The sequence below is a fragment of the Mus musculus genome, chromosome X, assembly GCF_000001635.26.
Source record: "Mus musculus strain C57BL/6J chromosome X, GRCm38.p6 C57BL/6J".
In the NCBI taxonomy this organism is placed as follows: Eukaryota; Metazoa; Chordata; class Mammalia; order Rodentia; family Muridae; genus Mus; species Mus musculus.
Genome location: NC_000086.7, coordinates 162,564,816 through 162,590,632, shown reverse-complemented (window position 1 = coordinate 162,590,632; position 25,817 = coordinate 162,564,816). Strand labels below are relative to the sequence as shown.

The window sequence follows — 25,817 nt, the reverse complement described above, 5'->3', positions numbered from 1 at the left end:
CCTCTGCTCTGTCAAGATTTTTCAGGTCAGCGCTCTTTGGAAGTCTCCCAATTCTCTTAGATTAAAATAGATTTTGTTTCTGTGCTACATACTGGTGGTATCAGTTTGTACGATATTGGGATCTAAAAAGTGAGAAAACAGAGGCTGATAAGGTATCCGAGCATTCTTGGATTTCAGCTACCTTTTTGACACTCTTCACCTTTGAGGAGCCAAGGAGTGTGTGTGCTTTCAAAGGCATCATTTGGGGACAAGTTGTTAGTGACGCTTGGTAGGTGAGGCTGAGCACGTTAATGAGTTCTGCTCGATGACTCACTCACTTGCTCACTAGAACTGACCTGGTCACTGTAATTAACCTGCTCACCAGAAATGAAGGGCTTAGGCTCTCACTACTATGGCCTTCTAGAAGTAAGAGGACCAAGGTGAACTTTTATAGTTTCAGCTCTGCAAATATCATCTTTCAGGACTCCAGCCCCCCAGTTGCAAGCAAACCAGCATGGCATGGCCTCACTGGCAGTGAAAAGCAGAGGGTAGATGCTTTTGAACCCTTGGGTGTTTTGAAGAGGGATTGCTTTATCATAGACATGTAATTCCTTGCTGTCCAGTTGTGATAGTAGGTGAGTGATTCTGTTGTGATTTGACTTAAAAAAAGAAAAACCCCTAAAACGATATATTTCGAGACTGTTTGGATAAAAAAAAAATCAGTGTTTCTCTTCTATTTTTCTGGAAAATGCAAGGATGTCCTCCCACCCCCAGTGCTGGGGATTGAACATACTGTTCCTACATGATATCCAAGCATCCTACACTTGAGCTAGATTTCCAATCTTTATTAAAAAATTAGGGTCTCATGTAGTCCAGGCTGGCTTTTCACTGTGTAACTGAGGATAACCTTGAACTCCTGATCTTTGGGTCTCCCATGCAAATGCTGGGATTATAGGTATCTGTTACCATGCCCCACTCTCAGCATACCTCCCGCTATGTTTGAAATGCTGATCTCACCATGTTGTCCAGCCTGAGCTTGGATCTTCCATGTCCTTCTCTCTGCCTCCCAAGTAGCTAGGGTTTATAGGCATGTGCCACCATGCCCAGCTCAGAAGGACTGTTAACTCTATCTATCCTTCTACCCAAGTTCTGTGATTTTTGTCTTCTATTCAGTATACGACATGACATTATTATTTTCTGCTGGCATTTTTCTTTAGACCAGAGTTTAGCTTTTTTTTTTTCTGTAAAGGCCAGATGGTAAATATTTTGTTTCTGCAAGCCATATGGTCTGTCACAATTGTTTAGCTCCGCTATTGTAGTGCCAAAGTGGCCATGATAACATGCAAAGGTCTTTGCATGCCCATTTTCAATGAAACTTATTTATACAGACAGACAGTAGGGAAGAATTGGCCCATAGGACAATTCCTAATTTAAAGTAATTGATATCTTTTTTCCTTTTCCTTTTTGTTCCTTCTCCCCTCCCTTTACATCTTCTCTCTCTCTCTCTCTCTCTCTCTCTCTCTCTCTCTCTCTCTCTCTCTCTGGTTTTGGTTTTGGTATAGCCCCTGGCTGTCCTGGAACTCACTGTGTTGACCAGGCTGGCCTCAAACTCAGAAATCCGCCTGCCTCTGCCTCCCAAGTGCTGGGATTAAAGGCTTGCGCCACCACGCCCGGCACATCTTCTCTTTACCCCTTCCTTTCCTTTACACCCCTTAAGGCTGGACTTAAACTTTCTCTGTAGTGTAAGCTGGTTTTGAACTCCTGTCCTCCTCTTCTTCCTCTCAGGTGCTGGGATTTTCAGGCGCATTCTACCACAACAGGGCTTTTCTCCTTTATTTGTTGCTCTGCATTTGAAGTTCTCTCTAGGATCTTTTATTTTAGTACTGAGGATTAATCCAAAGAAAAAGCTCTTCCACTGAATTACATCTCCAGCCTCAAAGAACTTTCCAGGCAAGGATATCTGTTCTTATCATTGTTTTTCAACATTGTGTTTCGAATCCTAGCCAGTATGCTAATAAGGCAAAGGAAATAGAACTCATACAGATTAGAAGAAAAAAAATCTCTCTATTTACAGATTAACTATATAAAGAAAACACATGAAATCCACAAAAGAATTCCTAGAACTAATAAGTGTGAGATACAAGATAAATGTTAAAAATGAATACATTATATACTAGCTACGAACACATAAACACTAAAGGTGGAAAAAATATACTACCTGGGTATTTATCGAGTGTATTGTTCAGTGGTAGAATACTAGCTTAGCATGTATGATGCCCTAGGTTCTTCCATAAGAATACATAATAATACCACTTACCATTAGTCAGAAAGTACTAATATCATAGCCAAGCATCCTATACCTGAGCTATATTTCCAATCTTTTTGTTAAAAAATTAGGGTCTCATGTGGCCCAGGCTGGAACTGAAAAGTAAACCTAGCAGAGTGTTTGTAGGACACATGTCTTGAAAACCATAGAGGTGAGAGAAATCTTAGTAGATGGAAAGACGGTATCATAGTCATTATTGGAAGACTCAGAATAATTGGAGTTGCAATTCCCTACAGATTGAAAAGCAGCTTTAAAATAATTTTATGAAAATCCTAGAAAGATTATTTTAATAGATATACATATTTTTATCTTAAAGCATATATGGATCACAACAAGATCTATATGAAATGGCACAGGGTGTGGAACACCTAACAGTATCTTCTAAAAGAAGTAGAAAGCGGGAGGAATTAGTCATATAGTTTCACAATGTACTGCATAACTATAGCAATTAAGACTGTGACAATAGGTGAATGCAGTTAAATGCAAGAGGACAAAGAACTAGCAATAGGCCTTCAGAAATATGCTCAATTGACTTTTGAAAAACACTTACTTTTGATTTCTTGGGTGCTGGCACTGGGCTGTCATCCCATTGCCTAGTGCTTGCTAGACAAACATTCTGCCATGGAGTCCTCACCCTTTAATTAATTTACTTCGGAAATGAGTTCTCTTGCTGCCAGTTATGGTCTAGAATTCCTGGCTTAATATATCCTTCTTCCTAAACTTCCCGAGTAGCTGGAATTACAGGCACACACCATATTACATGGATCTTTTTTATTAACACATTTTTAATTGTATACATCAGTTTAGCTTGAGTGACATGTATATGTCTACTGTGAAATGATCAACTCTCAACACTCCATTTCTACCACATTCCTAATCTCTAATAATTCCAATTATATTTTCAAATTGACTTTAGTGTTTACCTATGAAGGGAAAATCATACAATGTGTGTTCCTCTGTATATGATTCATTTTACTTACTATCAAGCCCTGCCTAGCTCTGTTGTAATTACTTTTTTGTTGCTGTGAAGGAACAAAATGGACTTGCCAGTGAAAGTGAGGGCAAGCAGGCAAAACAAAACAAAACAAAACACCAAAAAAACCAGTTTCTTTCTTCCAAATCCTTTTGTTTTTCTAATTAGCATTTTAAAAATTATAGGCAAGGTGAATATATTATTGTTGCTGAGGGCTGAGGGGCCAAAGCCATGAGGGAATGAGTAGCTAAAAGTAGGCACCCTGAGGAGGCTTTGTGATGAGAATGTTCTGTTCATGAGTGCATCCATGTTGGCACTGTGGTTGTAATACTGTACAGTAGCATTGTAAATTATCATGGGGGGGGAAATGGATAAAGAGTTCAAAGGCTCTCTGTATCATTTCTTATAACTGCATGTGGGCATATACTTCAAATGAAAAACATAAGTATAGAAACAGATGATACCTGGATGGGAAAGGATCTGAATGTGAGAGGTACAATACTCTGTGGTATCACTTAATATTTTATTAATTGTTTTCTTTATTTACATTTCAAATGTTACCCCGCTTCTCTGTCTCCCCTTCACAACCTCCTATCCTCTCCCCCTCCCCTTTGCCTCTAAGAGCGTGCTCCCCCATCCACCTACCCACTCCAGATCACCCTCCAGCATCCCTCTTCCCTAGGGCATCAAATCTCCACAGAACCAAGGGCCTTCCCTCCCACTGATGCCTGAGAAGGCCATCCTCTGCTACATATGCAGCTGGAGCCATGGGTCCCTCCATGTGTACTCTTTGGTTGGTGCTTTAATCTCTGGGAACTCTGGGTGGTCCAGTTAGTTCATATTGTTGTTCTTCCTATATCTGGTCGTATTCCAAAGTACTGGTTCAGCGTTTTTGTGAGATAGAGCCATAAGGGTTCATGTGATTTCACGTGAATGTATGTTTTCCTCAATACAGCAGATTTGGGGGACTCTTCATTGTATGTCCATTGTCTCTTGCTTCTTGATTTTTGTTAGACATAAAGCAAATGTTTTCATCTCAGTTTGGGGATCTTTCCTTAACTTTCATGATTTCATTTTTGCACTAGTGTTTCATCAAAAGGCCAGAGTGATTTTCCCTGGGGTGATTTTCCTTGTTCCTTGTGTGATAGGGATTTCTAGTTGTCCCCTGACTTTCACATTTTCATTCCCTTTCCTTTAAAACAGAACTTCCCATTTTGAGTGTGGCCCAAAGTAAAGGTTGCAACTGTCCAGATTTCATTGTAGCTATGTGTGAGTCTGTGACTGAGGTGTAAACTAAACGGAGCTCCCAATTTACTTAAAAACAACAACAATAACAATCATAACAATAACAGAAGTTAACAGATTAAATAAAATAATTGCTATAAATGCAGTGTGCTCTGTATTGAATTGTGTCTTCCAAAAGATATGCTGATATTTCAACTCTAGTACCTTAAGGATGCAATCAATCTTCTTTGGTAATAGGCTCTTTGCAGAAGTAATCTAGTTAAGATGTGCTCATATTGAAGGAGGATGGGCCTAATTCACTATGAGTGGTATTCTTAAGATGACAGTCCTACAAAGACAGATTCAGAGAGAGTGCATGTAACATGATGATCAGAGTGGTGCATCTAAGCCAGTGGTTTTCAACCTGTGGCTCATGACCCATGGAGGAGGAGTCAAACAACCCTTTCACAGGGGATCCTAAGATGAGTGGAAAACACAGAAATTTACATTATGATTCATAACAGTAACAAAATCACATTTTTTTTGTTTTTGTTTTTCGAGACAGGGTTTCTCTGTATAGCCCTGGCTGTCCTGGAACTCACTTGTAGACCAGGCTGGCCTCGAACTCAGAAATCTGCCTGCCTCTGCCTCCCAAGTGCTGGGATTAAAGGCGTGAGCCACCATGCCCGGCTACAAAATCACAGTTTTGAAGTAGCAACAAAAATAACTTTATGTTAGGTGGTCACCACAACATAAGGAACTGTATTAAAGGGTTACAGCATTAGGAAGGTTGAGAACCACTGATCTAGGCACCAAAGAACATCCAAGGCCTGAGAAGCAAGAGGCAGATTCTTTACTTAGAGCACTCTGAATGGAGGCACCCTGCTTACTGATACCTCAGGTTTGGTTCCCAGTCTCCAGAACTGTAAGACAGTAAATAGGGTCTCTTGTCCTAAGCCACATAATGTGCATGGTTCTAACAGAGCTGGGAAAGTAGTACCTAGCTCTTTGGGCGAGCTCTGTTTTTGAGTGTGTATTAAGTGGTTAGATCATGAGGAGAAGGTCCTCATGGATGGGTTTAGTGTCCCAGTAAAGGAGTGCTGAAGGGAGCTTGTTTGTCTAGTCTATGGATGCAGAAAAAAAGCAAGGAAGTGCCATTTATGGAGGGGAGGAGGCAAGGAGGGGAGGAGAAGACAGACACCTCTGCCCTTCATACCCTAACCAAATACTGAATCTGAATCTGCTCACATCTTGATCTTACATAGACTTTGAGTCCAGAACTGGGAAAAATAAATTTCTAATCTGAATACAAGGTAGCTTATTGCTAAAGCCCAAATGGAATCAAGTCAGGGAGTATTTAAAACTGGGCTGACCATGCAAAGGTTTCTTTCTTTGAGTCCTGAGACATTTGGACTGGCTGTATCTTGTGTTTCTGAGAAAAAAAATCTCACTGAAGCAAACATGGACATTGTTCATTGCTTTAAAGCCTTCTCTTCCAGCTCCCGTATGCTTTTACTGCAGATTTCATGTGCTTGAATGCCAGGCAAAATGTAAGGTGAATAGTAGATGCAAAGCCTGGGTGGTTTCCATGGAGACCTTCCTTGCTTTTTTCAGCAGTTGTCAGGGAAACATTTCGTTTCAGTTTGTGGGGTCTACCTATTTGCACAGCTCTTGGTAAGGGTTTTGGTTAAATTTCAACAACCTAATGAATTCAGAGCAGAATTTGTTTCGTTCCTTTAGAATTATATTACATTTTCCTGCAATTCATAGATGTTAACTAATATTCTGTCTGAATTGATCAGACTACTCATTTATGTGTATGCAGTAAGCATTTTCTGAGCTTTGCAGTAGAAAACTGAGGTTCATGGACACAGAAGCTAACTCCGGAAAACTGATGTTGAATGCCATATGGTTTTAGTCCATGTGGTTGTTGTTGAGACAGGGTCTCACACTACCTGTGGGTGGTTTTGAACTTTTTCTTTTACTTTTTATTATTACTACTATTATTATTTTATTCTTTAATCCTTTTTTACAGTCCAGTCATCCTCCTCCTCCCAGTCTGCCTCCTAGCTGCTTCCCATTCCATACCTCCCCCACCTCTGTCTCCAAGAGGATGTCCCCATCTCCCAACCTTCACCTCACCAGACCGACCAACGGTTAGGGCTAGGGGTTAGGGTTAGGGTTAGGGTTAGGGTTTATTTCTTCCCTGACCAAGTTATCATTGAGTAGATTGGTGTTCAGTTTCCATGGGTATGTGGGTTTTCTGTTGTCTTTGTTGTTATTGAAGACCAGCCTTAGTCTGCAGTGATCCCAGACATGAAGAATCATTTCAGTTTTTTACTGCTTTGGGAACTCTGCCACTATGTGGAAAAACCACAGGCTTGGGCTGCAGGAAGAGAGACCATGTGGAGGAAAATAGCAGTACCAAGCCAACCGATAGCCACCTGCAGAAGCATAAGTGAGCCCACCTGAGATCAGTGACATTTGGCCTAGAACAGCAGCATTGCCCAGCTGAACTGGGCCCAAATTACTGAGCCCCAGAAGTTTGAACTGAAAAAGTATTGCTTTCAGGTCCTTTGGGGGCAATTTGTTATTCAGTGGTTAGTAGTTGATATAGCCAGGATTAGAAGCTCTTAGATGATCAAGGCTCACCTTTAAGTTATCTTTTGTCACTCCCAACATTCTTAATAACAACATCTAGACTAGAAGTAATTGTGGCTAATTGGTGGAGAAAAGGAACTATTAGCAGAATTTTGCGTAGTTGCACCTTTCTCTAAGAAAGCTGCTGAGGATGGTTGAAAGCTGCACAGGTAAAGGGCAGTAGGGCCAGAACCACAGCCTGATCACACCATAGAACTGAGCCAGTGAGGGTGCTGGTATTCTAGATAGTGAATAGAGGATGCCCCAACTACAACAGGAGCATTACCTTTACTGCACAGAGGTTGGACTGTCTTTGGATCTGGGTGTCACAGTCAACCACTTTTTATACTTTGCATCAAGGATTCAAAAGCCCATATGGATAGTATTGGCCAAGGTTAGTTCTGTGCCCAGACCTTGACTTGGAAGAAATCAGGAGAGTATTTGTATTGAGGATGTGGCTTGGTGGTAGAGTGCTGTCTAACATGCAGAAGGCTGCAGATTCGATTCCCTAGCACCACACACTCACACAAAAGAAAGTATCCAACAGTTATTATTTAGCTTATTTAGTTGAAAGCAAGTGGACAACTTCATGAATATTGAGAATATTCTGATTCTGGGCAGTCAAAAGAAAAATGTCAAATGTTCATTAGTTCTTTACAACACAGTTAATAAGGCCAGATTTGTATTTTGTTTCCATATTCTGTTGAGAGGAAACAATTCTGAGTCTGTACCCCAGCCCTTGTTTACCTTCAGAGATACATGCTGGTGGGCATTCAGAGATAGTGGGCCTAACTTGCATGTACCTCTGCCTACTGAGGTAGGAATAGTACATTTTTCTGTTGCCGGGCCCAAAGACACTCCATTCATTCCATAGTGTCCTACCCATGGGGGCTGAATAGTTTATATCTTAGTGAGCCTATAGGTTGACTAGTTGCACAATGAAATGGTTCATGTGACACTTGTTTTTATTTACTGTTTGTTTTGTGGTGCTGGGTTGATAGTGCCTAGGGCCTTATATCTGCTAGGGAGGCACTCTGCCACTATGGTGATCAGTCTTGATAGTATTTATAATTATCCAGAAAACTCCTGCCCTCATCTCTCTCAGTTTCCTGACTGTGGATACAGTGTGACCAGTTAGTTGCCTTACACACCTGCAGAAATGACTCTCTGCCCTGATGGATTGCACCCTCAAACTTCAAGCCCCACAAACCCTCTCTTAAGTTGCTTTTGCCATAGAATTTTGTCATGTCAGTGAGGCAAATAATATATGTATTTAATAGTTACATTGCACCAACTAATCTCTCAGTTAATAACCAAGCCAATTCCATAACAAAATCCCTCATGCCACAACTGTTTGAACACTTTGGGACTTGGCTTTGTTCTCATCTCTCTGCTTGTCCTATACCTCACCCTTCGCTAACACTTTCTTTGTGACCAACTTCCTAAGATTAGATCTAATGCCCTGAACTACACTTACATCTTTGTTGTTATGCCATGGCGATATAGAGTGTTCTGCTTGTCATGAGACCCTGCTGTTGGTGAGAATAATCCTGAATATGGAAGAAGTTCCTTATCCAAATTTAGTGCCAGTGAACTGTTCAGGGGTTGGGGAGGATAGTGCTGGGATGTCAGGAAGTTGAGAGGTGTGTTTGTTATTTTAACATCCAGAGAAGGCCTCCATTGGGACAAAAAAGCCAAATAATTGGAGTCAGATTGCTTAGCCGATCTAAGTTTGGTGTTTCTAGAATAACTTTAGTTCCATGCCAGAAATCTCCAGTCTATTTGGATTTGAGGTTGAGTAGACACTTCTTTTTTTTTTTTAACCTATTGAACTTTTTTTTCTTTTTTTTTTTAATTACGTATTTTCCTCAATTACAGAGTAGACACTTCTTATGATGTACACTGAACTTAAATTTATTCATTCCCTCAGCATGCCAAAGATCTTTGTATAGTACTAGTGATCCACTCACTAGAAATGCCTGGATTTATCCTATTCTTATTAAAGTTTTAGTTTCTTTCAAAAGGAAACGTGCACCAAATATTATGTACAAAATATAGAATGTATTGAAATCAACTTGGGAAAATCCAAATAACCTGCAACTATTATTTTAATTTTTCTATCTATCTATCTATCTATCTATCTATCTATCTATCTATCTAAGACATGTAAGCTCTGGTTGTCCTGGAACTTACTCTGTAGACCAGGCAGGGTTCGAACTCATAGAGATCTGATTGACTCTGCCTCCAGTGGTGGAACTAAAGGCATGCATCAGTATGCCTGAATCTTTTTTTCTTTTAAAATATAGAATAGTTTATTCAGGGGATGGGGAGGGAATTGAGAAGGTAGCAGAGACAGAGAAAAGCAGAGAGAGAGAGAGGGAGAGGGAGAGAGGAAGGAGAAGGAGGAGGAGGAGGAGGATTAGAGGCTGGCCATGAGCACTGGGGAGAGAGAGGGAGAGAAGGAGGGAGAGGACAGAGCTAGAGCAAGAAGTCAAGAGCACCTGGCTCTTTTTTTTTTTTTTTTTTTTGAGACAGGGTCTTATTCTGTAGCTCAAGCTAGCCTGGAATTAACTATGTAGCCCAAGCTGACCTTCAATTTATGGTGATCTTCCTGTCTTAGCTTCCTGAGTGCTGTGATTAAAGTCATGCACCATAAGCCTGGCTTTTACTTTTGAAAAGCACTAAAATTGTCAGAAAAGGAACTATCTGCAACGCTAATCCTTTGGCTTGTGTGTTACGTCTGAGTTGCCAGAACCAGCAGAAGCTTTATATAATTCTGGCAGTTCATTTGCATTCACCTGAGATTTCTCTGCATCCAGCTGCACAGAACTTCTGTGATATGCAAAGCCCTGAAACTTGGGCCAGAATCCTGAAAGTAATTTTCTCTTGTAATCTGTGCTATAATTGCATTTTAATTCAGTTCTGGTGTCAAGATTGCTTGTGTGTATATGGCGTGTTTTCTTCATTTCATTAGTTCCTGGTATTTAGGCCAAGTGCCTGGTCTTTGGTAAATTTTATTTGTTACTGTGGAGCCTGCTATTCTCTCCTAAATTAATGGAGAGGGCCCTTTGTGACTTGGCAGTTCACTTCATTGCCCACCTCCCCCTCTGCTGACCTTTGCGTGGTTGGATCCTATTTTTTCCTTGGCATGTGTCAGCTCTGAGGAACCCTTGAACTTGTAGTGATGAGTAATCACTTGATTGCACCCATCTGGGCAGCTTGGAAAGCCATAGCATCGGCTTGTCAAAGAAGGCCGGGTTGAAGAAAGTCACAAGAGAACATCAGCATCACTGACATCATCACATCAGTCCCCATTCTCCTCATATTAGGTGCAAAAGAAAAAAATTACCATAGAGCAGCCTCCATTTGTAATCGCAGAACATAATGGGGAAGAGAAAGCTGGAGGGAGTATCAGAAATTCAGGCATCGCCTTGGCTACATGAGACCATGTTTCAAAGCCTGTATTGGATATGTGTCCGAGGTCCACCATAGCTGTTTTCACTTTGGTAGTTTCCTTTCTCTGTATACCAGGGACCTTTGCTGCCATGCTTAGTCTTGCAGTCTGTGAGCTGTGCAGGTTCTCTCCATTCTTCCAAGACTGCCTGGACAGTACCTCTTTGAAGGAGCTAGTATCTTGTTGTGGAGTGTCTCTTCGGAATGTTGAGAGTGTGGAAAGTATTCACCACAGTGAGATCTGTACAGACAAGGGGGGCTGTCTTCCTACTTTCAAGAGCTCCTCATGAACCAACCTGCTGGTGGATACACTTAAGAGTTCTTGGGGTTCTATAGCAGTAAATAGCAGATACTTGGCTCCAGAGCTTGATCCACTTGCTGACCTCAGACTCATGGGTATCAAACGGCAGTATTATTCTCAGGTGATGAAATTAGCTTTTGACTACTGAAGGTGAGGGTTGTTCACTACTGAGTTGAACCTCTTGCAGCCTGGACTTTCAAGCTGAATATGTGGTTCCCTAACTCTCCATAACTACCTATGAGCTCTATCTCTTACCCCTGGCCCATAATAGGTTAAATTTGGGTGATATGGCTTGCTATCCCCACCCCACCCCCCCTTTTTTTTTTTACATCTTTCCAGGGTAGCTCAGTTTAAAAGGTTCCTTTTCAAGATGGTACCTGGCCACATTACCTTCCAAGTCATATAGAGTACGGAATGGGATTATATCTCTATTACTGACCCATTTCTGGAAGACCTAATCTCATCAAAAGCAGCCACTAGACGAGGCTTGTGGGATTGGGCTGTGGGTAGGATTGCCAGTTTCCTTTTACTAAGATCACCTCCACCTTTCCTAAGATTACTTGTGGATGAAGCTTGTGCTTCTCACCACCCCCCTCCCCAACTTGGGAGCCATGTGATTGGAGCTGTGTTCTACCCAGCTTTTGGAGGGTTACGCTATTTGTAATTTTTAGCTTTCGCCTAGTTCCCGGACACTAGCCTCCTGGCACAAGACCGCAGCCCTCCATAGATCTGTGTCCTTCCAAGCCCCTCCATAGGTAGAGGACATGACCTGTGGTCACTTAGCCTCAAGACAGATCTCCATTTTAATGAGGTACCTAAAGGCCTGGAGGCTTAGCCAATAAACTCCCCTTCCCAGACACACCTCCCTGCAAAAGGTGTTTAACTTTAGGCCCACCCCTGAGAAGTGGGGTACAGTTCATCCACTTTCCACCATGACAATAAATGTCTTAAAACCATGGACTGCCTCTTTTTATCGGGCCCCGCCATGGGATGCAATGGAAAAGGCCTTCTGTTTAATCTCCTGCAGAAGGCCTCTCAGTGCTCCCAGCCATGGCCTCCACCAAGCCAAGTCAAGCCACGTGCTGAACAAGCCAAGGACTAGCACCCCCTTCTTCCCCTTCTGCCTGGGCTAGATCCAGTTCAGGGTTGTCAGGGTTACCAGTTTATTCTTGGCTCTTTTGTGACTCCCAGCAGCACCTGGGTGCCCAAGAGCCTGAGAACCAGATGGTCCTGGCCTCCTTGCAGGCTCGGGGACCCCCAAGCCAGCTCCAGCAGTCCCTAGGAACCTCAGACTGTGCTCCCCCTACCCCTGGAGCAAAGTCCCATGGCTTCCCATAGCCCAACACCTGCCTGGCGCTGGTGTGGGGTAAGCATAGTCAAAACTTCCCACGTGTCACTTTCCCGAGTGGCCCAAGCCCTGAGGCAGAGCAGATGTGGCATGCATCAACCCTACACAACCTACCAACCAACCAATTATCCCAAACCACCTGGAACTCTGAAACCGCTGGAAGCAAACATTTCAAGATAGAGACAGAGGTGTGGGTTTTCTGAAAAGCACTTCAGTAGCCCAGGATAAAAAGAGCTGACAAAGGGCTAGCATGAAATTAAAATAACTTTTGCAAAGCAAAGGAAACAACTGGCAGGATGAAGAGGCAGCCTACAGGATGGGAGAACAATTCTTTCCAGCTATACATATAACAGGGGATGAATTTCTAGAATCTATAAATACTTTTAAAAATTAAAAATCAAACTACTCAAATCATTAAGTCAGTGAATGGGAAAATGAATAGGTAGTTATCAAAGGAAGAAACACAAGTAGATAGTAAATACTTGGAAAAATGTTCAAATTAAAACATTGAGATTTCCGTTTCCCTGATGACTAAGGATGTTGAACATTTCTTTAAGTGCTTCTTGGCTATTCGAGATTCCTCAGTTGGGAATTTTTTGTTTAGCTCCATACCCCATTTTTAATAGGGTTATTCGGTTCTCTGGTGTCTATCTTCTTGAGTTCTTTGTATATATTGGATATTAGCCCTCTATCAGATGTAGGATTGGTAAAGATCTTTTCCCAATTTATAGGTTGCTGTTTTGTCCAATTGACAGTGTCCTTTGCCTTTCAGAAGCTTTTCAGTTTTATGAGATCCCACTTGTCAATAGTTGATCTTAGAGCCTGAGCCATTAGTGTTCTGTTCAGGATATTTTCCCCTGTGCTGATGTGTTTGAGGTTCTTTCCCACTTTCTCTTCTATTAGATTCAATGTATCTGGTTTTATGTGGCAATCCTTGATCCACTTGGACTTGAGCTTTACACAAGGTGATAAATATGGATCAATTTGCATTCTTCTACATGCTGACTGTCACTTGAACCAGCACCATTTGATGAAAACGATGTCTTTTTTTCCACTGGGTGGTTTTGGAATCTTTGTCAATTATCAGGTGACCATAGCCATGTGGGTTTATTTCTGGGTTACCTCACAGCAGTCAGAATAGGTTATCAAGAAAACAAATGATAAATAAATGCTGGAAAGGATGTGGTAAAGAGGAAGCCTTATTTACTACTGGAAAAAGTGTAAACTGGTGCCACCACTGTGGAAACCAGTGTGGACGTTCCTTATAAAGCTAGAAATACTCTTTGATCTGCCTTCTACAGTGGAACTGCTGCTAAGATGCAGTTTTTCATAAAGACCGTCACAGGAAAGACCATCATGCTCAAGGTTGATCCCCCAAACACTATAGGAAAATGTGAAGGCCAAAGTCTCTGTTTAGGAAGCTGTTCCTCCTGATTAGCCAAGGCTGCTCTTTGCTGGTAAGCAGTTGGAAGATGGTCATGCTTTGTCTGACTACAACATTCAAAAGGAGCCCATCCTTCATCCTGTGTTGAGATGTCATGGTGGTGCTGAGAAGAGGAAGAGGTCTTACAGCCCTCGCAAGCAGAATGAGCAGAAGGGAAAGAAGGTTAAGCTGTCTCTATGGAAGTGGATAAGGTGGATGAAAACGGCCTGGGTTGAGAGTGCCTTTCTGATGAATGTGATGCTGGAGTTTTCATAGCCTGCCACTTGAACAGACAGTACTGTGGCAAATGTCTGACTTAACTGCTTCAACAAATCAGAAGACAAGTAATTGTTGTTTATGCATTAATAAAAAGATAGGATCTGAAAAAAGCCAAAAATAGGACTTCAACATAGCTCCTTGGGTAAAGGCACCTGGTGTTAACCCTGATGACCTGAGGCCAATCCCTTAGATCCACAGGGTAGAAGGAGAACATTGATCGTACTCTAAATTCCACATGTGTATCATGGCATGTAAGTGTGCACATATATGCTAAAATATATTAAATAATTAAAAGACTCAACCATACCTAACTTATATGTACTCAAAGGAATCCAAATCATTGTTTATTGCTGCATGATTCATAATAGCCAAGACATATATAATCAGCCATATGTACATTAGTCATCAGCAGGTAAATGGATAAAGAAAGCAAGAAAGTGGAATACATATGTACAATGAAATTTTTCTTAGCTGTAAAGAATGAAATTATGATATTTGTAGGATGGAAATGGCAATCATTTTACATGATTGCCAACACGACATATCGTGTTAAATGACATAAGCCAAACTTAGAAAGACAATACATGTTTTCTTTCATATACATAATTTTGATTTAAACACACACACACACACACACACGCCTTAAAACAGAAGGAAGTAGTAGGAAACTAACAAGGTGGAGGAAGGAGGGATTGGGGAGGGTAATTGTGGGTAAGAACAAGATACAATAATAAAGATGTATTAGCTGGGCATGGTGGTGCATGCCTTTAATCCCAGCACTCGGGAGGCAGAGGCAGGCGGATTTCTGAGTTTGAGGCCAGCCTGGTCTACAGAGTGAGCTCTAGGACAGCCAGGGATACACAGAAAAACCCTGTCTTGAAAAGCCAAAAATAAAATAAAATAAAATAAAATAAAATAAAGATGTATGAAGATGTCATAATTAAAAACCATTATTTTGTATACTAAGTAAAATATTTAATAAAATACAACTTCTATTTACATAAGTTACAAAAATGTATTTATTTGGTTAGATTGATAGTCATACAGTTTGCTATCCAAAGATGTAAAACACCACATATGGGGTTTTTTCATCATGCCATGCATAATTAAAAATGTAATTAGAATATTTATTTTGTGAGCTGGACAAGTAATATGAGTGCTTTGGGAAAGGGAAAGATGATTTTAAAATGCAAGACTTGTGGACAGGAAGATGTTTCATTGGGTAAAGCACTTACTGCATAAGACTGGTGTCCTGAGTTCAATTCCCAGAATTTTCATAAGGGACTGGATGCAATGCCAAACATCAGTATTGCCGACATTCTTACCTTGAGATGGAAGAATTGCCTAGAAGGCCAGCTAGCCTGGGCGATCCAGTGAGTGCAGGAGCCACAAGAGAGACTGTGCCTCAGAAACAAGAGGAAGGTGAGAACCAACTCCTGAAAGTTGTCTCTGCCTGTATACACAAGAAATTAAAGATGCAAAACTTAACCTGGAGAGAGTTCCATCCATGTAGGCGCCTGCATTAGGTGTACTGAGAACCACAGTGCAAGATGGAAGTTATAAGTATCAGAGCACAAGGTTGAAACCCTCCTTTTAGATTTTACTCATAGTCATAGAATGTTTGGGGAACGTGACAGAGCCTTACACTCTATCTAGTGTGAATGCTTTGTTCTAATAGATGAGACCAGAACCTGAAGGACTTCAGATGCCTCCTCTATAGTCACCTGGCTAGACAGTCTTCAGTAAGGCAAAGTGTTGCTTTGGACTGTGTTGACAGTTGAGAGAAAAGAGCCCCGTGTTTGTGAGTGAAGTCTGGGATGATGAGTGGGATCCCTTGAAGTGTTGTCCCATTGGGCACTTTGTTCTGAAGTTGCCCATAATAATAGCACATGGAATGCGAATGTTTCTGGTGTATTTCTCGGACACTTCTTGCTAACATGATGTTTGGCCGTGTCTCTTGCTCTTTATACTTCATACTAAATTTTGACAATGTGATTCAGATTGTACAAGGTACAAAATAATATAGAGTAAATTGTTGCTTCTTCCTATGCTCTTGTTTCTAGAGGCAGCCAGCAGTCAATTTTGTAAGCTTCAACTTAGAGAGCTGGCTTATCTCTAAACTATGTGTCTTCACACCCAGCAAGGCATCTGATCTCCACTACGGTAACTGCTGAGCACCATGGTTCTTTTCATTTTTCTCAGTTTATCCCAAGGTAACCTGAAGATCCTGAGGACTTCTTCATTCCTTGTTAATTGGTGATCTCTAGGGCAATAATTCACTCTAGGGCAAACCAAAGGGTTTGAGGTAAGTCACAGGATTGTTTGGTGAGCTGGAGAAACAGGGTGGGTGGGTCCTAGCTTGCCGGTAGCAAAGCCCTGAGCCACACACACTACTCATGCCAAGCAGAAGCCTTATGTACATGAACCTTCATTACGTGCAGACCCCAGGGGTTTGACTGACAGTAACTGCTTCTTTCCCCACTCCTTTACTGGAAAGGCCACTCACTCCTCAGCTACATCTACAAAAGTAGAAGCTCTGAACAAAATAGTCCTTTTACTTCCTTGTTTCTCTTCAAAGCAGGCTATTTTGAAATGTGTTTCTAATGGAGCCTAGATGGCCTGTTTATAGCTCAGTTACATGGGAATTAGGACATTTGATTTTCAATTTTTTTTTGAAACAGGGTTTCTCTATGTGGTTTTGGCTGTCCTAAAACTAACTCTGTAGACCAGGCTAGCCTCCAACTTACAGAGACCCACCTGCGTCTGCCTCCTGAGTGTGGGGGGATTAAAGGCGTCCACGTCCACCACCACCTGGCTGATTTGCCTCGTCCCCCGTCCCGAATGCTGGGATTACAGGCATGTTACCACACATGGTTTTATGTGTTGCTGGGGATCTAACCCAGGGATTTTTCATGGAGACTGTCAACTCTACGCACAAAGTTGCATTCTCAGCCAAAACGACTTCAGAAAAATAATCCACATCTACTCGTAAGAAGAATGGAATTAATGTATCAGGGATAACATTTTCCTTAATGAAATTCTAAATTAGTATTTGCAATTGTCAAATGGATTGCAAAATGATCATCTGTAAAGCCCATTTTCAGCTTGTGTGCTGAATCAGGAAGTAGACTGGTGTTCACCCATGAGCACCAGTAGTTTTCCAGCCCTGATATAATGAACAGAGTATGAACTTTGAGCCTTATCACATGTAGTTTGATATTGTCTTTGAATTTGAGACCTTGAATATCTCACTTAACTTTTTGAACTGGGAGCTTTATTTGTGTATAGCTAGGGGGCATTCTATTATAATGTTACTTAATGTACATTATATTACCATACATAAAGCATAGAAAAAGATTAATAAGATCTGCTGTCTGATATCACACCTAAGCCTTGCTTGTCTGTTCTCTCTTTAGTGAGGTGGTTTGGTTTGGGCTTTGTCTCAGTTAGGGTTTTACTGCTGTGAACAAATACCATACCATGACCAAGGCAACTCTCTCTCTCTTTGTTTTTTTTTACGTCAACAATCCAGTTATTTATTTCTTAGAGTAGTCTGTGTTTGATGTGTAGTAGGATGAGGATTGATTTTTATTGGATATTTTCTTTATGTACATTTCAAATGTTATCCCCCTTTCAGGAACCCCCTATCCCATCCCCTCTCCCCCCGCCTTTATGAGGATGCTCCCCCACCCACCTACCCACTCCTGGCATTCTCCTACACTGGGGTTCAGTCCCAAGGGCTGCTCCTCCCACTGATGTCCAACAAGTCCACCCTCTGCCACTTATGCGGCCGGAGCCATGGGTCCCTCCATGTGTACTCTTTGGTTGCTGGTCCAGTGCCCAGGAGCTCTGGGGGGTCTGGCCAGTTGACACTGTTGCTCCCCCCATGGGACTGCAACCCCCCTCAGCTCCTTCAGTCCCTTCTTCAACTCCTCCATCGGAGACTCCTCTCTCAGTCTAATGGTTGGCTTCGAGCATGTACCTCTGTATTTGTCAGGCCCTGGCAGAGCCTCTCAGGAGACAGCCATATCAGGCTCCTATCAGCAAGCACTTCCCAGCATCCATAATGGGGTCCAGGTTTGGTGACTGTATATGGGATGATCCCCAGGTGGGGCAGTCTCTGGATGGCCTTTCCTTCAGTCTCTGCTCCATACTTTGTCTCCATATTTCCTCCTGTGAGTATTTTGTTCCCCCTTCTAAGAAGCACTGAAGCATCCACATTTTAGTTTTCCTTCTTCTTGGGCTTCATATGGTCTGTGAATTGTATCCAAGGCAACTCTCATAAGAACAGCATTTAATTGGGGCTGCTTACAGGTTCAGAGGTTCAGACCATTATCATCAAGACGGGAACATGGCAGCAACCAGGCAGGCATGGTGCAGGCAGAGCTGAGAGTTCTACATCTTCATCTGAAGGCTGGTAGTGGAAGACTCACTTCCACGCAGCTAGGATAAGTGGAACACCTACTTCAACAGGGCCACACCTGCTAATAGTGTCACTCCCTTGGATGAGCATATATAAGCCATCCCCATTCCACTCCCTGGCCCCCATAGGCTTGTTCAAACATATGAGTCTATGAGGGCCACACCTAAACATAGCATGATTAAAAAAATACATTTAGTCCAACTTCCAAAGTCCCTATAGTCTATAGCATTCTCAACAATGTTAAAAGTCCAAAGTTCAAAGTCTCTCCTGAGATTCATCCAATTATTTAATTGTAATTCCCAAGGCAAGATAGGAAACCAACTGGGCAAACTCCAATCTCTGCATCTCCATGGCTGATGTTCTCCTGGGCTGGTTCCACTCCCTGTTAGCAGTTTTCTTCAGTAGATAGCCCATGGCTCTGACATCTCAAACATCTTGGGATCTCCAAGGCAACTTCAATGTTACAGCTTCTTGTTTAAATGTCTGGGATCCACACATGATCTTCTGGGTTCCTCCAAAGGGGTGGCATCACTTTTCCAGCTCTTCCCTCAGTATCACTCTAAGCTCAGGTTGATCCATTCCACTGCTGCTGTTGTTCTTGGTGATCATCCCATGCATGGTACTGGCATCTCAAATATGCTGGAGACTTCTGCTGCAACTAGGCTTCACCAATACCTTCTCATAGACTCTCTTCATGGTGCCAAGAAATGTGCCATCAGTCCAGTTCAGTATCATCAAATGGTGCCATCAAATCCTTTTCATGACCCCTTCAGTCCTGTGTCATTAACTGCAACTGAAGCTGCACCTTCACCAATGGCCTTTCATGGCCTCTCACAGTGCCAAGCCTCAGCTGCTATTCATTACCCCTTCATGCCTTCAAAACCAGTACCATCTGGGTGACTCTTAAAAATTACCAAGTACAGCTGCAGCACAAGATACAACCTTGGCTATCTTTGGCTTTGTGCTCGCAGAAAACACTTCCCTGAAGATGTGACCTCAATGATACTGGTTTCCTAATCACCACTAATTTCTTAGTTCCAGCTAACCAGCATCAATTGTCCCAGTACTCTCCTTCTCCTCTTGACTATAAAGCCAGAGCCAAATGGCCAAAGCTGCTGAATTCTGCTGCTTCCTGGGGCTGGAACTTGGCCCCCTTGTTATATTACGTTATGACCCCCTTTCTGTTTTCCAACTCCTTCACAGCCTAAGCTTAGCTGTCCTGGAACTTGCTCTGTAGACTGACTTTGAACTCAAGAGTTCTGCAAGTTTGTCTCATGGGATTAGAGGTGTGTACCACTTGGATCTGAACTTAGCTGGATAGTATCTTGCCCCAAAGTCCTACTCCCTTAATCTGCTATCTCCTAGAACACAGAATTAGGCTCCATTTAACTTCCTGGTGCCCCTTTAATACTCAAACATTTTATTTTATATTTTTCCTTTCTCAGCTTACTATGCTTGTTTAAAATGCTGTTCATAAGACTTAACCACAAAACAAAGTCTATGATAGGCATTTCTGAGACTTCCTTTGCCAGTGCAATTAATCTAAGTCTCTTCACTTTAGCCTCAGGCAGACTCTTCAGACAAGAGCAAAAAGTAGCCACATTCTCCACCAAAATTCCACAAAAAACAGTCTCTAGGCCATATATTGAAGTTCTCCACTGACACTTCTTGGGTCAGGTCTGAACAATTCAAATTACTCTTAGCAACAAAGTCTTCCATATTCCTACTAGGATGTCCAATTAAGCCCAATTTAAAACATTCTACCTCTTTCCAAATCCAAAGTCCAGAAATTCACATTCTTCCAAACAAAAGCATGGTCAAGCCTATCACAGCAGCACCTTACTCCTGGTACCAACTTCTATTTTAGGGTTTTACTGCTGAGAACAGACACCACGATCAAGGCAACTCTTATAAGAACATTTAATTGGGACTGATTACAAGTTCAGAGATTCAGTCCAGTATTATCAAGGTGGGAGCATAACAGCATCCAAGCAGACATGATGCAGGCTGAGCTGAGAGTTCTACATCTTCACCTGAAGGCTGCTAGCACAATACTGGCTTCCAGGCAGCTAGGATGAAGGTCTTAAAGCCCACACCCACAGTGACATATCTACTCCAACAGGGTCACACTTCTGATAGTGCCACTCCCATGGCCAAGCATATACAAGCCATCACAGGCTTATATTACAGTTTGCTATATTGAGCAATATGATATAGGAGTCCATCTTTTCTTGAGTGACTTACTGAAGTGACATTAGAAAGCATAAATGAATGGGAAAGGGAAAGCCAGAATGCAATTGATTTGACAATTCATTTGTTTCCTAAGAGGCCGAAATAAAACCTATGAGCATGTCCTTCAAATTCTTTTCCATGTTGTTACTGAGTGTGCCAATTGACATCTACTAGGGTATACTGAGCACAAGAAAAAAAAATCTCTAGAGTGGCAAGACCTCACTGTGATACTCTATTCTGAATCTCAGGGCGAGGATGAATAAGGATGAGCAGTTAGGTTTGAACCAGTACTCTCCTAGCCGAAAAAGTGGGGAACAGAGCAGTTCAAAATCTCTTGTATTCTTGTAGGAATTCTTGGCTATATGGTATGATATAGCTAAAGCTAATAATTTACTTAAGCAGCTGCTCATAAAAGTAATTACAACACGAGAGAGAACTGCTCTATTTCTGCAGGCTGTATAAACTAACCAGTAGATATTCATTGAGTAGAAAAGTGTACAGCAAACATCATGAAGTATGATTCCTAGGGAACAGCCATGATAAAACCATACTGTTGACTTATGCTGCACACTGGGGATATGTAACACAAGGTGGGCTGGGATGGAATGGAAATGGTTAACAGTACCAATAGTGTGTTTCCTTCTTTTGCTTCTTCCTTGCTGAGAAGTGAGCTGTTTTGCCTCCTGATAGACCTCTTGCCCTGATATACTGTCCATAATGGACTGAAATCACTGACGCTGAGTGAAAGAAAGCCTTCCCCATTTAAGGTGTTTGTGTCAGGTATTTTGTCACAGCAATGAAAAGTCTAACATAGTGTCGTGGAATTGCATAAGGCTTCAGAGTTAACATCTGTCAATGGGTATCGTGAAGAACAAGCCTGGCTGGCAAAGAAACAAGGACACGATTGGCTTCTATGTAGGGGACTCCTGAATGGGTATTGAGAAACAGACTGGTGTCTGGTGTGCTTAGAACCTTACTTTATACATCAGGGTGGGAGTTGTTGGAAGGATGGTTTGGATCAGATAGAAGGGCCTCAAAAGCCATACTCAGGACTGAGTTTTACAGGAAGGAGTTTACACAAGGAGCCTGGGAAGCACTTTGGAACTGTGGAAGGAATGCTGAAGCTGGCAGATAAAGGTACACAGTCTAGAACAGGATGTGAGCCGGTAAGGTGAGAGCAGAGACTGAATTTACCAGCTGCAGGGGGAAAGGAAGGGGAGAGGGGGAAAGGGAGAGAGGGCAGGGGAGAGAGGGGAGAGTTTCTTGGAGAATTCGTCTAGCCCCTATTTAGACCATTCTGTGGAGGCCTTTAAAAATACTTGAAGCATAGTCAAACCTTTGAACTACTCCAAAAATTTATTATCTTTCAGCTAGGAAAGAAAGTATTATTTCAGCCAAACTGGAATGCGTATGGACTGATTCCACACAGTCACTTAATCTTACAGAAAAAGGTAGGAGGGAAGCAATTTTAGTGGCCTTCAAACTCCTGGAACTGTGTCTGTATTCCTCCCAAATGGCCAGTAAAATTTTCTGATTTGTAGCATCCAACATCCAGTTTAGTGTGCATCTGGAAGTTGTGAGGAAGTTGATTCTATCCATTCCTTTTTGCCATGTCTTGCTTTCCACCTGAGAAAACAAACCCTAGTCCAAAGGTTTGCATTCTATACTGTAAATCTGCACAGTATGTAATCGAAGACAGACCCAGCAGAGTGTGGTGTGTGTTTGGGGTAAGCTGAAGAAGAGGGCAAAGGAGGTAGCTTATGAAATACTGCCTGCTAATCGAGTAGCTGGAGTAACTTTTTAAGTAACTTTCTTAACTTTATATATCATTAAACTATTTCTATACACACCTTAGAACTTTCCAATGGAGAATTTAATCAGGAAGGACTTTGATTTTTTTTTTTTTTTTTTTTTTTGGTTTTTTGAGACAGGGTTTCTCTGTATAGCCTTGGCTGTCCTGGAGCTCACTTTGTAGACCAGGCTGGCCTGGAACTCAGAAATCCGCCTGCCTCTGCCTTCCGAGTGCTGGGATTAAAGGCATGCACCACCATGCCGGGCAGGACTTTGAATCTTTTTGGTTTTTCGAGACAGGGTTTTTCTGTGAGCCCTGGCTGTCCTGGAACTCACTTTGTAGACCAGGCTGGCCTCGAACTCAGAAATCCACCTGCCTCTGCCTCTCGAGTGCTGGGATTAAAGGCGTGCGCCACCATGCCCGGCAGGACTTTGAATCTTAATGAACAAAAACAACAAAACAACACAGTCAAACCCTTCTAAAAGCAGCCTATCATTTGGATTGCAAAATCTCAGGCTGATGAGGCACCACTCCATAGGTAAATTCCAAAGGTTTATAATTCTTTTCTCTCCTTTGAAGCTTGTGCATTTCAGAAAGGTCTTGGTATGTCTCTAGGAGGTTTGGTGTACAAAGAGCAAGACGTGGCCTAAGACCTGACTGTGCTTATATGTGTCTATCCTATTTTGGCTAAGGTGCAGTGATTCTAACAGTATACGTCAAAATATAGAACCAAATGAAAATAAGGTGGTTTTCTGATGTCAGATACGGTGAGTCTTAAAGTGCCATGATGAGTTTTACCAGCAATTTCAGTTACGTGTTGTAAAACATTGTATACATTGAATTAGTAGCTACGGTAAAGGAGTCGCTTAAAGCCAATTCAATAGTAAATTCCTACTTTTAAGACAGTGTTTTTTTTTTTTTTTTTTTTTACTGCTCCAGTGGATGGAAGGGGACTTTATTTGGTCCCGGGGTCACATGCCAGGTATGACCCCAGCTTTATTTGACCTTCTTCTTGGGGCACAGGTTGTTGGTATGGCCGCACTTCTTCTTGCGGCAGTTGACTGCACGAGGGTGCAGGCGTGCGTAGCACTTGCGGCAGATCATCTTGTCACAGTTGTACTTCTGGGCAAGCTGACGAAGGGATGGCTCAATGATGCCACCGCGCAGACGCAGCACCAGGTGCAAGGTGGACTCTTTCTGGATGTTGTAGTCGGACAGGGTGCGGCCATCCTCCAGCTGTTTGCCCGCGAATATCAGCCTCTGCTGGTCAGGTGGGATGCCTTCCTTGTCTTGGATCTTGGCCTTGACATTCTCGATGGTGTCACTGGGCTCGACCTCAAGAGTGATGGTCTTGCCCGGCAGGGTCTTCACGAAGATCTGCATGTTGGCGTCTGCCGCTCGCCCGCCTCGTTGAAGAGAAAGAGGACAGACCAAGACAGTGTTTTATTACATTTTATTTATTCCTCTCATGTGTGGATACATCTGGCATGGATGCATGTGTGCCTATAGGGGTTGGTTCTCTCCTTTCTCCATATAGATTCTGGGGATAAAACTGAGCTGGTCAGGCTTTCTGGCAGTGTCCCTACCTGCTGAAACATCGTGGTGACCCCTTTCATTGATACTTTCTAAAATGTAATTGTTCACTTTATGAAATAGAGTTCATTTGTTCACTTACCAAGGACTGTAGTTTTTTATAATTGGAGTTATCCTATAAGATAACTTTCTTGATGCTGCAACTACGTGGGCGCTATAGGTCATGTTTTCCATGTACAGCCTCATGTATAACTTAAGATGTGTAATTTACATATTCACAGTAGTGGACAGATTATGAAACTCACCTCCGTTTTATTTTGAGTGTAGGTTTCATTCACTACGATTGAGAATTGATTGTATCTTGGGTGTCTTATTTTTTTGTGTTGGGAGGTAAAAATGTCCCTGATCTTGAAGAGAATTCATGCTAATGGGAAGCAGAGTGAAAGAGAGAATGAGAGTAGAATGGACAGTACGGAAAACTGAATGAACCACTGTGAACCTAGCTTTAACAATTATTAACTCTTGGTTCTGCCTGATTTCCTCACATGCTTGTCTTCTCTTCCTTTTTCCTTTTAAATACCTCCAAGACAATGTATCGTGGGATGGCTACTTTTAGTCATTTGAATAGTGTGCTTTCAGAATGCACTGGGGAAAATAAACTATTCTACCCAAGAGTTTAAGAAGGATCTGTAGAAAAGAAATAGTTGAATTCAGTCTAGGTGTGAAGGAAGATACTCTCATTATAGGGGGCAGAACGGGACCATCAGTTATTGTACTATTACGTATTTATGTGCATAGTGCTTTTTTGTTTCTCTGCAATGGGCACCTGAGGTATAATTTACTAAGAAGTGACTTGACTTGTTAACTATATTTTCGTAGTACTGGGGTTAAATGTAGGGCGTTGTGCATGGTAGGTAAGTATGCTACCACTGAGTCTTATCCCTAGCTCTTGACCAGTTCCCATTCAGTTTTGGCAAACCGGGATAACACCTAAGCAGTGGTAATGACTAATCTGATCTTTTAGACTTTGTACACTTGAACCTTGAAAAGTCATCCATTCTCTTTTATAAGAAGAGGAACAGCCAGCGTTTGTCATCTTTATTTTTGTCTTCAAAAGAGGAGGAATAATCAGTTCTGAAACATAGTGAGTAGGCAGACATTAACAATTTGAATAAAACCCCTCTCTGTAAACTGGAGGGAAAGACCACTCAACCACTGCATACATGTAGGCTCCTGGGGCTACTTTTTGGTTAATTATACTGCGGAAATGTCAAGGTTTCATCATGTAGCTTTGCCTCGTTTTTCCTGTTATGAAATGGGGTTTTCAGTATCATTTTTCTTTTTGTCTGTTTCAGATCACAGAACTGTGTGGTGCAAAGCGGGTTGGTTATTTTGGCCCAACACAGTTTTATGTTGCCCTGAAATTGATTGCTGCAGCACAGGCTGGCCTCCCTGTGAGAACAGAGAGTATTAAATGTGGTGAGTAGCTTACATTTATATGTTTTATTGTCTACAACAGGTTTCTTATCTGTGTGAATCTTTCTCGTGTGTCTAAGGTGTGTTCTCTCAGCTTTTGTGGAATTTCTCCTAGCTTCCTTTTACCTTCAATGTTAAATAATATAAGGAAACTCACCAGGTAGCTTTAGTTGCTGTTTTCTTTTTCAGATGGGGAAAAAAATTTATAGTGACCTAGGATTAGATCCTTTCAGCTGGCAGTTAAGGTAGATCTTATTCTTTAGCAAGGTTATAGTGGGGCAGGAATTCTCCAGACTGTGGCAAAATAATACCATTCCATTTAATTTCCACTTCAGGTGCCAGTTAATATCACTTAAGGCTCTGTTAGGGATTAGGATGGACTAATGAAAGTGTGACATGGCCCTGGCTGTCCTTT

The 25,817-nt window shown here is 42.0% G+C and overlaps 1 protein-coding gene and 2 pseudogenes across 14 annotated transcripts in view; 2 read left to right on the top strand and 1 right to left on the bottom strand.

The window, feature by feature from the left end:
- Window positions 1–25,817, top strand: part of Reps2 (RALBP1 associated Eps domain containing protein 2) — a 231,754-nt gene that overhangs the window by 53,073 nt on the left and 152,864 nt on the right. For 11 of the 14 annotated variants that reach the window (NM_001359102.1, NM_001290633.1, NM_001359103.1 and 8 more), the window contains exon 2: window positions 25,282–25,405. In NM_001359102.1, coding sequence (NP_001346031.1) covers window positions 25,282–25,405 — 124 coding nt within the window. Of the gene's footprint in view, window positions 1–24,996; window positions 25,071–25,116; window positions 25,152–25,281; window positions 25,406–25,817 lie in introns of those variants that run through there. The other 3 variants (XM_006528762.3, XM_006528763.3, NM_001359104.1) reach the window with 3 other exon arrangements.
- On the top strand, window positions 11,800–14,015 carry Gm15206 (annotated as a pseudogene).
- Gm7331 (predicted gene 7331) lies at window positions 23,302–23,822 on the bottom strand (annotated as a pseudogene).